General features: G+C 34.4%; 1 protein-coding gene across 1 annotated transcript; it reads right to left on the reverse strand.

Moving 5' to 3' along the window:
- Positions 1–6,590: 6,590 nt before the first annotated feature.
- Positions 6,591–7,517, reverse strand: LOC117715783 (taste receptor type 2 member 140-like). The gene has a single exon (XM_034512630.1). The coding sequence runs from the start codon at positions 7,515–7,517 to the stop codon at positions 6,591–6,593; it is 927 nt and encodes a 308-aa protein (XP_034368521.1).
- Between the last annotated feature and the right edge of the window lie 6,453 nt (positions 7,518–13,970).

The following is a 13,970-nucleotide window of genomic DNA, read 5'->3' on the forward strand; positions in this document are numbered from 1 at the left end:
GCTGATGAATCAAAAAAGCCTAGAAAGTTGAGTAGGGTTTCTTGAGATAGCACTGTAGAACATATTTGTTCATGTCCATCGATCCAGACATCAATACATGTGCTTATGAATAGCATGTTTAAGTAAAAGATGAGCAAAGATGTCAGCAATGTCAATTAAACTAATTCTTTAAAGTCTTAACTTCAGGTCAAGAAAAATACTGTTTTAAGAGTAGCTATCTTGAGAAAATAGAAGGTGTTGTGGTATGTAGCAAGCCAGATGTTGAAATGATTGGTCACTGTCCAATATTTTTTCATAATTCTCTTAATTTTTCCAGTTATTAGAGATGAGTAGATGGCTAACAGCAATAAACTTGCAGTTAGTGTCTGGATATCAGAGATTCTAGAAATAGCCAGAATAGTGAAGACCTAAAACACTGAAGACATCTTTTTTTTTTTTTTTTTTTTTTTTTTTTTTTTTTTTTTTTGACGCATTTCACCCATCATGTTTACCAAGGCCACAAATGCACTGCCTAAATTTCCTGTTATGAATTCCACACTTAAAATAAATGTTAATGTGAAATATAGGATAGGAGTCATTGCCACTGGAAGAATGCTTTAGCTTCTAGTACAGTAAGGAAGGTGTGTTAATCAATCTTCTAAGATGCTCTACATATAAAATTCTTGAACTCTCATAACATTCACCACCAATACCCCCTATATACAGTGCCAATCAAATACAAATAACTAATGTCCATAGTTTTTTGGGGCAAAACTTTTACATTATTCAAGACAGCTGGTTTAATATTTTTTCACAGAGCACCCTGGTGTTTGTGTTTTGTTCTTTTGTTTGTTTGTTTTTTAGTCTTGTTGTTGATGATGAGGAAGAAACACTGAATTCTCAGTTTTATCATCAAAATAAAGACATATTTCTTTGTATTTTTTTTTTTTGCTAGTTTTCTTTATACAGCTTTTAGTCTCAATATTTGATTTCTGGACAAGTAATGTTAGGGAATTATAACTAATACCAGGTAACGATATCTAGACTGGCATATAAAAGAAAAATGACATTAAATATATCAAATTTAAGTTTGTACAGGAGCCTATGGATACTTCCCAAGGTTCTTACAGTAATCTGTCTGTTACCTAAAAACCTCATAGACATTGTTTCTCTGAATTCTGTACTGAAAATAATAATAATCTTACTTTTTACAAGGTCGTGCATGCACACACACTGCTACATACACACTGCTTCCCATTAAGAGAAACATACAAATGCTGCTGACTTGCTGTTTCATTATTTCTGGTTCAACATTAGTGGACTTCCAACTCATGCTTAGTACTGCTATGTGGGGAAAAAAGGCTTGGGGATCCCAAGGTTCCTCCTGCCATGCTGTGAGTAGTCGGCTGGGAACGCTCTGGGTTTCTCCAGCTGGAAGTTGGGCCCGGCTGTTCATTAACTAAAAGCCTCTCCCTGGCTCCTCATGGTTCCTCATAGCAGCGCAGCCCCAACACACGAGGAAGCCCTTGGGTTTCCAAAACTGGTTTATTCACATGGCGGATCGTGGATGGGTCTGGATGCATATCCCCCTAAACCCAGGATCGACCTGAGTTAAAAGGGGAGGGGAGAAGGGGAGAAGGGCTGGGGAGGAATGTGATGAACTAGGTCCTCTGCTAGGTGCTAAAGGGTGAAGCATATGCACTAACAGAGGAAGATACAGAGAGTTGGAAAGACCCTTGAGATATAGATGAATTCATTTAAATTCTTTGTTTTGTAACCTGATAGGAATGTTTAATCGGCTCCACCTCTGGCCTTCAGGTACCTCATTAGTATGTAAATCTCTCTAGGGCCCTCCACCTGTGTACATGACTGAAGGGTGGAGGTGGAATGGAGATTAGACCTCGTGTTAGGCCCAACACTGCTACAGTTCTTAAGCTGCTGTATAAAAGAGTTTTCATGTATAACTGATGCAATGAGATTAAAAATATGCTCTGACCTTGTAATTCTTTCATCTCTGTATATGAAAAAGTTGAGAGATTATCCTATCAGGTTAAGGAAGACAAAAACAAAAAATAAAAAAACAAAAACAGGTGTCAATGTTACAGTGAAATTGATGTGGTGGTACACACTGATAACCCAGGCTAACAATAAAGAGGTGAAAGCAGGAAGATCACTAATCCAAAACAAACTGGAGATGTAAGTGAGACACTGTTTTAAAAACAAAGCCCTTTAGAGATTACAGGTATTCCCTTGTGGGAGATGGAGCACAGCCTCAGTCCCCTGGAGCAAATGAGCAACAATTATAGAACAGATAATATACTAGGAAGATAAAATAATATAACTATTTGGAAAGGTTTAAAGAAGTTGCTAGAATAGAAGCGTGAACATGCCATCATTGCAGGAAAGATTTGCTTGAGACATGGCCTGGGTCCTTCCCTACAACAACAAAGAGGAAGAAGGCAAAGAGAAATGTCAAACCCTCCGGGGTTGAGGCTGTGTGGAGAGGATACTACTACTGGAATTTGCAGATCTTTTTAAGTGATCAAAATGCATTCCCCGGGAAAGAATAATACATTAAACCTAATGAGCACCCCTGAGCTTTACACCTGGATCTTCCACTCTGCATGAGAAATACATAAGGTTCAACCTAAATAGCCATTCCTAGAACAACCAGATTTGTCCAGACAAGGTGATGATGGACCAAAGAACAGTTTCCACATATTTCATCTCTAAAACAACATAATAAATTTGGGGCTGCTTGGCAAGAATCTGACATGGGCCAAGGACAAGGAAATGGACTGCTTGGCAGGAATATGACATTGGCCAAGGGCAAGAAAGTGGGCTTCAGGCAGGAATATGACATTGGGCTAGAACAAAGAAGTAATTTCAGGCAGGAATCTAAATCTTAGGCTAGAACTATGAAGTAGGCTTCAGACATGAAAATGACTTTGGGCTAGGACAGGGAAGTTGGCTCAGATATTTTGGTCATCCCGATAAGCCCTTAGATGTGAGTGTTCATGGAATTTTGTTTATTGCCTTATTTTTTTTTTTTTTTTTTTTTTTTTTTTTCTATTTGTGTTTATTGTCTTCCTTGTTCCTTGACTATTTGCATCTATTGTATTGCTAGTTCCTCAACCTAGAACTGACCTTAACACTCCCATGAAATTAAAATGGTATAAAAGCAAAAAGGAGGAGGGGGGATAGAATAAGGGGTTTCTAAGAAGAGGATATGGGGAAAGAGGATGGCATCTGAAATAAATAAATAAATAAATAAATAAATATAAAAATTAAAAATAAAAAATAAGTCATTTCATTAGGAAGGGCTGTTCTTTGTAAGCATTTCCTTGTAAATAGCACACTTTTTAAAAATTAATAATGATTTGTTTACTATGTATTTCAAGGATATTTGGCAATACACATTGATATTGATAGGTTAAAAAAACAACAAATAAAAGGAGAAAGAATGTACAGTTTGATGAGTATCAGGAGAATGAGAAGGAATGATTTGGAGAAAGGTGAGTATGACCAAAGTATGCTGTATTTAACTCTCAAAAAAGTAACAAATTTAAAGACTCCTATTGACTTGTTGCTGTATTCATAGAATTCATAAGAATGGTCTACTTCCAGTAAATTGCAATGAACACAGAGTCTCACCCCATCAATATGTATAGAAACAAAAGATTATATAGTTCTCAGTCTTAAATTGAACACTCATAACACAGTCTTCATATCAAAGCTCAGGGATCTTTATGAAAGAGGAGAAGGGAAGATTGTAAGAGACTGAGAGATGGTGTATAACAGAAAGAAAGCTGGTTTTGGGACAGAGTGAGGCAGCTGCACACATGAACTTATAACAGCAAATGCAACAACATATATAAGACCTGCACAAGCTCAAATAAGCCAAAAATCCAAGCATAGATGAGCAAAGTGAATCCTGTCTCTAACTGAGAATCTACAGACATTTGGTAGCTTCTGAGACAAGACTTTATTTTTTTTTTTTTTAATTCTCTGGTCCCTTTTGGGTAAATTGCACACCAAAATAGGCCCCATCTCAAGAACAGTTTAGCAACAGAAAGTAGGCTCTGTGTGGGTGGGGAAAAATGAAAATTCAAAAATGGGTGGGAAAAGAGAGGAGAGTGGAGAAGCTGGTTATGAAAGCAGCTGGTGACATAAGCTAATGTGTTCAAAATACATTACATAAAAATTTCAAGTAATTAATAAAAAATATTATTTAGATAAAAGAAAAAATACAACTCAAAATCCCCAGTATAGCACCAGACCAATTCTTATCTTTCCTTTTTAGGTAAAGGAAGGTACCATTGAAAAACTTAGCGCTATTGAACAAATGAAACAATCTGAGGCTATTAGCACACCACCTGCTAGGAGGATCACTTCTGCCACAGGCTAGAAGGATGTTCTTCACTTGTTCGTGATTTGAACAACCTGGAGGAACTACAATAGTGTACAGTGTGTTTAGTTTCCCTAAGCAAACAGTTCTGAATGCATTCCATGGGCTAACAATTCTATTACAAAGGATAACTATTTTCTCCCAGTATTACCTCTTTAAAACTCATGACCTCCATTTTCTTATAATTTTTGTTTTACACACAGACACACACCCACTAAATCAAGGCTGAGAAGACACCATCAAGAATACATAATGCCTTTAATCCCAGCACTTGGGAGGCAGAGGCAGGTGGATTTCTGAGTTTGAGGCCAGCCTGGTCTACAGAGTGAGTTCCAGGACAGCCAGGGCTACACAGAGAAACCCTGTCTGGAAAAACCAAAAAAAAAAAAAAAAAAAATACATAACTCTAGATCACTGAGCTATGAGAATTTCATTAGCTAGGTCTGGCAATAAATCTAGTATATTGGTGAAATAAAAGCTACTAATAAACCGGCATTTGAGAGATTTTGTTCTATGTACACTTGTTTGAAGTCATGATGAAAAAGCCTGCTGAATGCTATGTTCTTTGGTCTACCAGCACCTTGGCAATACAGTAGAGAGAAGTTTGACATACTTTTATATTGATACTAAATTGGACTAATGCTGTCCAATTTCTCTGAGATTTGTGTACACACATCCTTTTTTTTTATTGATTTCTAACAGAATAACAAACACCTAGTTACAGAACAGTTTTCCCTATTTCCCAATTCAGTTCTTCAACATTGTTTCACTAAAAGAATTCATTCATATATTAAAAAAATGCATTGACATTTTCTTTTACATATATATACATGTATATATATGTGTGTGTGTATGTAATACAATATGTATAAAAATATTATATATACACACATATATATATATATAATATTATATATATACATATATATGTATATATATATAATATTTCCTTTATTTTCATTTCCAGGTCCCCCCCTAAAAACATCCATCCCCTTCCCCTTCCCTGTTCTTCTACGAGGATGCACTTCATGTATGTGCTATAGCATCCTCCTTTAAGTGGATACCTATCACATATATTTACCTTCTATAACATACATGGACCTATCCAATTGAATCTGGACAACATACAGAAAATATACTCTACATTTTTCAAAGAACAAATAATAAACAATGTTAGAACAATATTGACAAAACATAAAGCTAGTAATCTGAAGGATCCTTACTACCGATTCAACAGTACTGAAGCAAAGACAACCATAAACCACAAAACCATCTTCAGCTCACATCACATCCCCTCTTCTGCCTGAGCTTTTAAACTGCTCTCCAGGGTGATTACATTTATACATTTTTAACTCACATTTCATGTTGCCATATAATCAATACAATACACATACACAACAAAATTTCATGCTAATAACACATCAGTCACTCCTACGTTACTCTAAATTTCTATTTTTATGACAGTATGGTTTGTTTCCCAGAGAAAAGCACAGGTGTATACTTATGTAAAGTAAAACAAGAACACAAATCTCTTCCCTGTAACATTCAATGAAGATACTTTGTTATCTATGGAGATAGGAATTTAAATAGGATGCACAATATAAAATCTACTTTAAATGATAGTGCATTTCCTAATGATGAATATGTTCCAATGATTCTTGAATTCCAAATTAATTGTAGAAAAAAAAACTTGAATTAGAATAAGAAATTTCATTAAAATTATTCAAAATTGATCTTGTATTTGAAACAAGAATAGGTTACTTATTTTTGATGTCCAAGGCTATATATCGTTTCTTGACATGTTCTAGATTATCCAAGTATTATTAAGCCCATAGAATTACAGCTTCACATTTATTATGTCAACTTGAATACAAATACATGTATTTTTTTTTACATATAAGCATAAATCATTTTAAAATGTCAAAGGAATTAAAACTATATAGAAAATTATACTAATACAATATGTTCATATATTTATTTAGTCCATATTCATATCTATCATTGTAGAACAATACAGATATATCCAAATTTTCTGTCAAGGTTGTACTATGTTTAGATGCTTCCTGATCTACATAAACATTTCTCTAAACTTACAATACTACAAATGAAGTAAAGAAAGTAAAAATTTAAACATATTTAATTTCTTAGGAACTGATCGTCCTCTAAAATACAAAAGATGATCAACAGTAAAGTTTTAGGAATCTCAGGGTTCTGCATTCCTGAGCCTGCACCTCAGCCACCATGCCAAGGAAAGAAATGCCTCTCTAAGCTTAGTGTTTCCCAGAATCAGGACATATGAGTGGCCTGAGGGAAAGGCAAGTCCAGTAGCAGAGAAAAATAAAGTAATGAAATTTTTCTTCTGAAATTTCAGGTTACAAAACTGCACAAGAATCGACAGGAAAAAAATTGTATACATTAATAGGAAAGTGACCACCATTTTCAGGGCCTTTATGTGGGCAGCAGTGCTGATGTCTCTAAAACCTGTGGCATTGCCCTGCATGTTCTTCAGATGTCTCCATAGAGAGAAAATGAGAAGGAGAACCATTGTCAGAGATACAGTGAATGGTATAAGTGTGAACATAGCATTGATGAGTATTATAAGCCTAGAAATTTGAGTAGCAGTACTTAAGATAGCACTGTAGGACACATTTGCTTCATGTGCATCAATCCAGCCATCAGTACATCTGTTTATGATTAAAATATTTGAAAAGAAGATGAGCAAAGATGCCAGCAATGTCACTGATACCACTTGTTTTACTCTCCATTTTAAGTGAAAAATGGAGTTTGAAAAAATGGCTATTTTGAGAAAATAAAAAATGCTGAGACTTGTAGCAAGCCAGATGCTGAAATGATTGGTAACTGTCCAGGAAATATTAATTTCTCTCACCAGTTTTTTAGTCATTATTATGTCTGGATATAATTCATATGCCAATATACTTGTAATTATTGAGCAGAGAAAACCCATTCTGGAAATTGCCAAAGCAGTGAAGATCTGATCTATAAAAGATAAGTTTCTCCTCTTTACCCAGTCCATGATGTTCACCAGAACTATGAATGCATTGACTAAGCTTCCCACTATGAATTCCACACATAAAGTAGTTAATAATATGCACTGTAGGACAGCATTCATTGTTTCCAAGAGGATGCTCCAATTTCTACTACAGTCTTCTGAAGCGTGTCTAGCTGATTCTTAAGAGTTCATAGCATATTAATTTAATAAAGGCTTACATACCATGTCACATAAACATGAAGAATCACTAATGGGCTAGTTTACAGTTTTTTTTCACAAAATATTACATTTTCTTTTTCAAAAAAAGCCCAGCTGAGCTTCATCCAGATTCTATACACCTTATGGATGATGTACTGAAGTCCTCTGTAATTGATGCTGAAGGAAACAAAATTGCCATATGCTGTCATCAAAACGAACATATTTATTTACATGGTTTCAACGATCTATATATTAAAATTTAACCATTTAATTTCGGACAAGCAAAATTATAAAATTATAACTCATATGAAAGCCAATAGTATCTAAACTGCTATATAACATAAGAATTTTGTTAAGTATTTCAAAAGTGTGCCAGTATAGGCTCTTATTCTTGTTTACCAAAGTTCTCTCTAGAAAAAAAAAAACAAACAGCTACCTAATAATCTTCCATAGTAATTCCTCAAATAACTGGGACTGACAAGATTGATAAATTTTACTTTTTATAAGGTCATGTATGCATACATACACAGGATTACACATATATTTATTTCCATGATAATCCTTGTTATTTCTGACTTCTAGAACTCAGGTTTATCATTTACTTAACGTATATTTCACTTAAGATTTAGTAATGTGATAGTTTGTTAGAAGGTATAAAATTGCTTTAATTTGTAATTGATACAGTTGTGATGTAAATATTCTAAAGACTTGTGACTATCTTTTCCATACATGCAAATAAGTTTGGAAATATTTCTATTGTTATAAGCAGACAATAAGCTTAAATTCATCTGCATAAAACGAATCCTCTTCATTCTCTGTGTCTCCTCTCTTTGCTCATGCATGAGATTCCTTCACCAGTACAAGCTTCAGATACTATTTGTTTTCCTCCACTTTGCACCAACATCTGTTCATTTAAAATTACTGTAGGCACCAAAGTAAATAAAACACAATACACACCCAAGGCAAGCCAGGAAATATAGCAACAGGTCATAACATTCTTCAGGAGCTAGATGATAGCGAAAAGAACAATAACACACAAGAAAAACCATGAAAAGAAGCAACCAGAAAAACCTAAAAATTTTAGGAAACTTGATATACTTATACACACTGGTATATATGGCCCAGCACTGAAGAAAACTGGGCTCTTTGGCAAGACTCTGTATTAAAGTAACAGCAACAAAAAAATGTTTATATTGACGAGAAAGCCATGTGTTATTGCATGTGAAAGACAAACTACAACTACCATCCTCTGGAGTAAAACTGAGCAAAAAAAAAAAAATGAGAAAAAATATCCTGAAATTTCTCATAAATGCTCAATATTTAGGGAAAAAATTACTAAGAAGATAAATTAGGCTAGCATATAAGACAATTTAGGCAAAATTTTTAACTACAGAAGCAGGAGTGTACCTGGACACAGAAATGAACTCTTCAAATGGTTTCTTCTCTATACTAAAAAGGAGGAAGACAACAAATAGAAATGCAAAACTCACTGGGGGTGGAGCCATATGGAGCATGCACTAGTAGAAGAGCTGGTAAAGGCCCTTAGGCAAAGGGACAGAGCTTGTATCCATGGGAGTGAGGAACACCACCCCAGGAGATTCCCCGAACCTCTCTTCATTTTCCACTCTGGATAGGAAGCACTTGAGGTTCTGCCTCAGCAGCTGTAACTGCTGCACTCTAGTGTTCAAGTTGCTTTGCTTATAACAAACTTGCTACTCTATTAATAGTGGGAAGATTACTATGCATGTCTCTGACACAGTTGTAGAAAAAGAAGAGCCCAAACTCTTACAGAATTATTGCAAGGCACTCCTTCACAAAAAGGAGTAACTGTATCTAAGAGACAAAGGCAAAATACAAAGCATGCATTTACAAATTGAGTCACTCTTCAAATGGCACAATCCATTGACTACTTTGGACATGGATCTCTGTGAGTCCTCAAATATCTATCTTCTAAGGGAATATTCTGTATTATCAAGGTTACCCTTTCAATTTTAACTATAAAGGAACATTGTGAACATGAGATCTGTTGTTCTGTAAATGCTAAGGCACTGAAGGATGTTGAATTGCAGATTTTCTTTGTTTGCTTTTAAGCACTTGAAAAGTGTTTGTAAGTGTTAAGGAGAAAGATGCACAAAAGTTACAGTCGAGAAAGGATGTTGGTAGGCTTCAGGTGTAGCTGCAGTGAAGAATACTTGTCAATCATGTAAGAGACACTGGGTTTAATCTCACAGCCATAAAAAGAAAAAAAAAAGAAAAATAAGGAAAGAAATCTGCTTGCTACCTAGATTTCATAATGCTAAATGGCATTTTGCATATAAAAATAAGAAAATGAAATGATGGTATGGAAATTCACAGTTGAAAATATGTAAAATTTTATTAAATTCTTTTGCATGTGTCTTTACTGTGACCAATGCCATCTACTTTATAAACTTGTAACCTAAAAATTAAAATAGAAACAAAAAATTCATGCTCTTATGCAGATATCATAACAGGTTTTATTTATTTTCATATTGCCAACTTTCACATAATCATTCATTTATTAATCCATTCATTAATTCAGTAATAATATTTTGAAAACTATTTTGTTTTCAATTTTAGGTACAAATAATAGGCAAATAGAACTGACATTATTTTCTTTTTACAAGATGCTCCTCATGAATTGGAGATGAATGGCAAACATGAATAATTATTGGAATGGCGTGTCTTTATTTTGTAATAATAATAATAATAATAATAATAATAATAATAATAACAACAACAACAATAACAATTCACAGCAACCAAATTTGAAGAGACAGGATCTACAGTTTGCTGCCTATTCATGTGGAACACGATGATGAAATCTTGTCCCATCTATGTGGAGCTGCCACATCTTCTTGTGCTTCTTGCACAGGAGGTGGATTAATCAACGAGCACAAAGCAGGGATGCACAGTGTGAAGTGTCTACAGTGATGAGCCACACATAAAAAGCCATCACCTCCTTCATTTTTATCTTTCCAGTTATGTCACTTTCATACTCACCTGAGCAGTGATAAAATCACTCAATAAAAATCAAAACAAGTAATACTTGTGTGTAAGGGAGTATGTATGTGGTATATGCACCCTCATGTGTAAGTGTGCAAATGCCCCACAGGAAAAGACTGGAGAATAACATCTAGTGTTATTATCTATCACTTTTTTCTATTTCCATGAGATAGCATCTCTCTCTGAGCTGGAACAAACTGGTGGCCAGCAAGGCCCAACAATTTTCCTTTCTCTTCTTCCTATTCCCTCAGTCAAGCACTGGTATTGAAGACACACATGATTATGCCTTTCTTTTTACGAATTGTGAATTTGAACTTAGATCCCCATGATAGTGCAGGTGCTCTTACTAGCTAAGTTATCTTCCCTGCCCCCTCTTTTAATATATCAACTTCATATGTGTATTTGAATTGTGGATGTATAGTGAAATTATTTATTCTTTACAATTGTGTGACCAATTTTAAGCAAATAGCACCATAGTGTGTTATTAGGTGAACTAAACCCATCTTTCTACAAACAGTACATTTTCATAACTGCTCAAATTAATTCTTGTTCATATATTTAATGTTCCTCGTATAGACAAATGAACTTCACATCTGATGTTGAATCGAAGCTGAATTCTCATTTGTTAGTATGAAAATAAGGACATATTCTGTCTTGACAGTTGTAATCACTTTTCTTGAATATCTTCATTATTTGGGTTAAACTTTTGTTTTCTGTTAATAAAAGGATAGATTCAATACATAGGGTTTCTTTTTTTCAGTGTTTTCTTGGGAACCCAGGAAAACCCATGCTCCCACAACAGCTAATAACTATGTGTAACTGTGTTTGAAAGTGTGTAATCCTGTACTATATACTGCTACATACATGCTTCATGATAGAATTATTGTTCTATTGTCTCAAATGTGTGTCTCTTGTAGATAATCAAGATTTGAAACATCTTGCCTGCCCTTCAGGATTTTTAACCCATTAGTAATGTTTGCCAAAATATTCCTCGTGTTTAGAGCTCTGGAAAGATTACTGTTTTGTCCATTCAATTTTAAAATAAGTATTTTCTTCAATAATTTGTTTATTCACTTTACTTTCAGATCACAGACCCCTTCCTCTCCTCACAGTCCCACCCTTACAAGTCCTCTCATTTCCCCCTCCTCTTCTCAGAGAAGGGAAACCACTTTTGAGTACCATCCTAATTATAAAAAAGTAATAATAATTCTAGAAAACTCAGAAACTATTCTTATAACTTTTATAACCTAATAGGTAAATAATTCTAAGGCAAACGTGTTAATTCTCCTGCCTCCGTTTCCCAAGTGTTATAGTTACAGGTATGAGCCACTATGCCAAGCTTCTATATTTGTGGTCTTCTTTGTTGAGTTTCTTGATCAGTAGATGTTGACAGAATTTATCCACACTACTGCATGAACCTGTTCTTTCTTCTCTTGCATTTCTCTTCAGGCCTTTTGTCTCCAATACCTTTATCATTAAGGTATGGTGGCTCTTACCTAAGGACTTTCTACAGGTATTGGATTTTTTGATTGTCTTTATTTCCACTGACAGGATTTATTATATTTACTTATGTTGAGCCATTTCTACATCTCCAGAATAAACCCAATTTGGTAGTGGTGGGTGATCTTTCTGATATATCAAACCTCATTTGTAAGTATTTCAGCATCTATGTTTATCACAGTTATTGGTCTGCAATGTTCTTATTTGATCTGTCTTTATCTGGTTTGGTATTTGACTTTTTAGAAGTTTGAAATTCTTCCTTCTGTTTCTCCCTTGACCCCCACATCCCCACACTCCCCTTTTTGTTCATTAAAAAAAAAAAAAAAACAATTCCAGAAGTATTTGTTGTAATTCCTATTTGAATATCCAGTTCAATTTTATATGAATCCATCTAGACCTGGCTTTAGTCAGTAAACTAATCATTTCAATCTCTTCTTCATTATTAGCCTATTCATACTGCTGTTTTATTCCAGATTCAACTTGGTTTATATGAATCTAAAAATTCTTTTAGATTTCTAATTCAGTAGAGTTTAGGCATTTAAAGTATTCTCTTATAATGTTGTGATTTTCTTTGATGTCTATTGTAACACTTCTCTACTCAGTGAGTTTGTTAATTTCCCCCTCCCCATTAACTGTGCTAACAGTCTAGCTTGCTAAGAAGAACCAGATCTTACCAATCCTTGATTATTTGTCTTGCATTTATCCACCCTGTTCCATTGTGAGGCTATACTGTAATTATTGATCTGCCTGAACTTATAGGCATTTGGACTGTTTATGTTTCCAGTTACTGTGAAGACTACTATAAGTAGTCTTCTCAGTGTTGTTTGATATATTTCCATTAAGTATCCTCTCAGAAAAATAATTCCAAAGACAGTGAATACGGTGTTCAATTATTCCTCCCAGGCAATGAAAGATTCAACACTTTTACTTAAAAAAAAAAAAAAAATACTTCCTTGACCTTGTTGTGGTTAGGGCATTAAATGGACCCACAAATGTCTTGTAACAAAAGTTGGTATTGAATACAGCAATAGTCTGAGGTGAAGCCTTCAGGTGATGGGAATAAGCAACACACTGAGACTCTGCCTTTTTTTTTAAAGTTAAAACAAAGCCCCGTCCTTTTAGAACATTTTTTACAAGTAGATTTAGAAATATATTTGGTTTTGTATCTTTCTACATAATAGTTTTGCTGGATAACCAAAGTTTTTCTGTCATGCCAAGTACTATGTAATGTTCCACTCCATCATTAGTGAAGTATGTCTCAAATAGCTCATCCCCAGAATGAATAAGTGGTTAAAAAGGCAGGATGTTACTCTTTCCAAAAGTATAACATGGTGCTAGACATTTACTATTAAGAAAATTTTATTAAAAAACTGATTTTATACTACAGACCCATAAATTGCCTAGTGCTGCTTCTGAAACTAATTACTGGCATTTACTTGAAAACATTTTATTTTTCTTTCAAAGGATTTGAGTAAATCTCTGCAAAAGTTTCCACTAAATATCAAGCTGTTCCAGTGTACAGCATGAGTGACAAGGTTGAATTTAAATGGTTAGCATACAGGTATTCAGACAACTCATTTTTTTTCCTGGTCTATGACCTTCCATCACTAGAATCCATCCCTTTAATTTTGAAACAACTTCTTTCCTAATGGACTTACATTAATAAATTCTCAAATAAATAATTAGGAGTATGGTTCTACAAAGAATCATTGTGGCTCACCTTAAACATTCTCAAATGATTATCAAGCTAAACAAACCATTTTAAAGCAAGCTTTAGATAGAATCAAAGTTAAGGAAACAATAGATTGGGTAAAGTCAAAAGAAGGCTATGAAGTACTACCCAGAGAAATG

Source organism: Arvicanthis niloticus, chromosome 9 (assembly GCF_011762505.2).
Source record: "Arvicanthis niloticus isolate mArvNil1 chromosome 9, mArvNil1.pat.X, whole genome shotgun sequence".
Lineage (NCBI taxonomy): Eukaryota > Metazoa > Chordata > Mammalia > Rodentia > Muridae > Arvicanthis > Arvicanthis niloticus.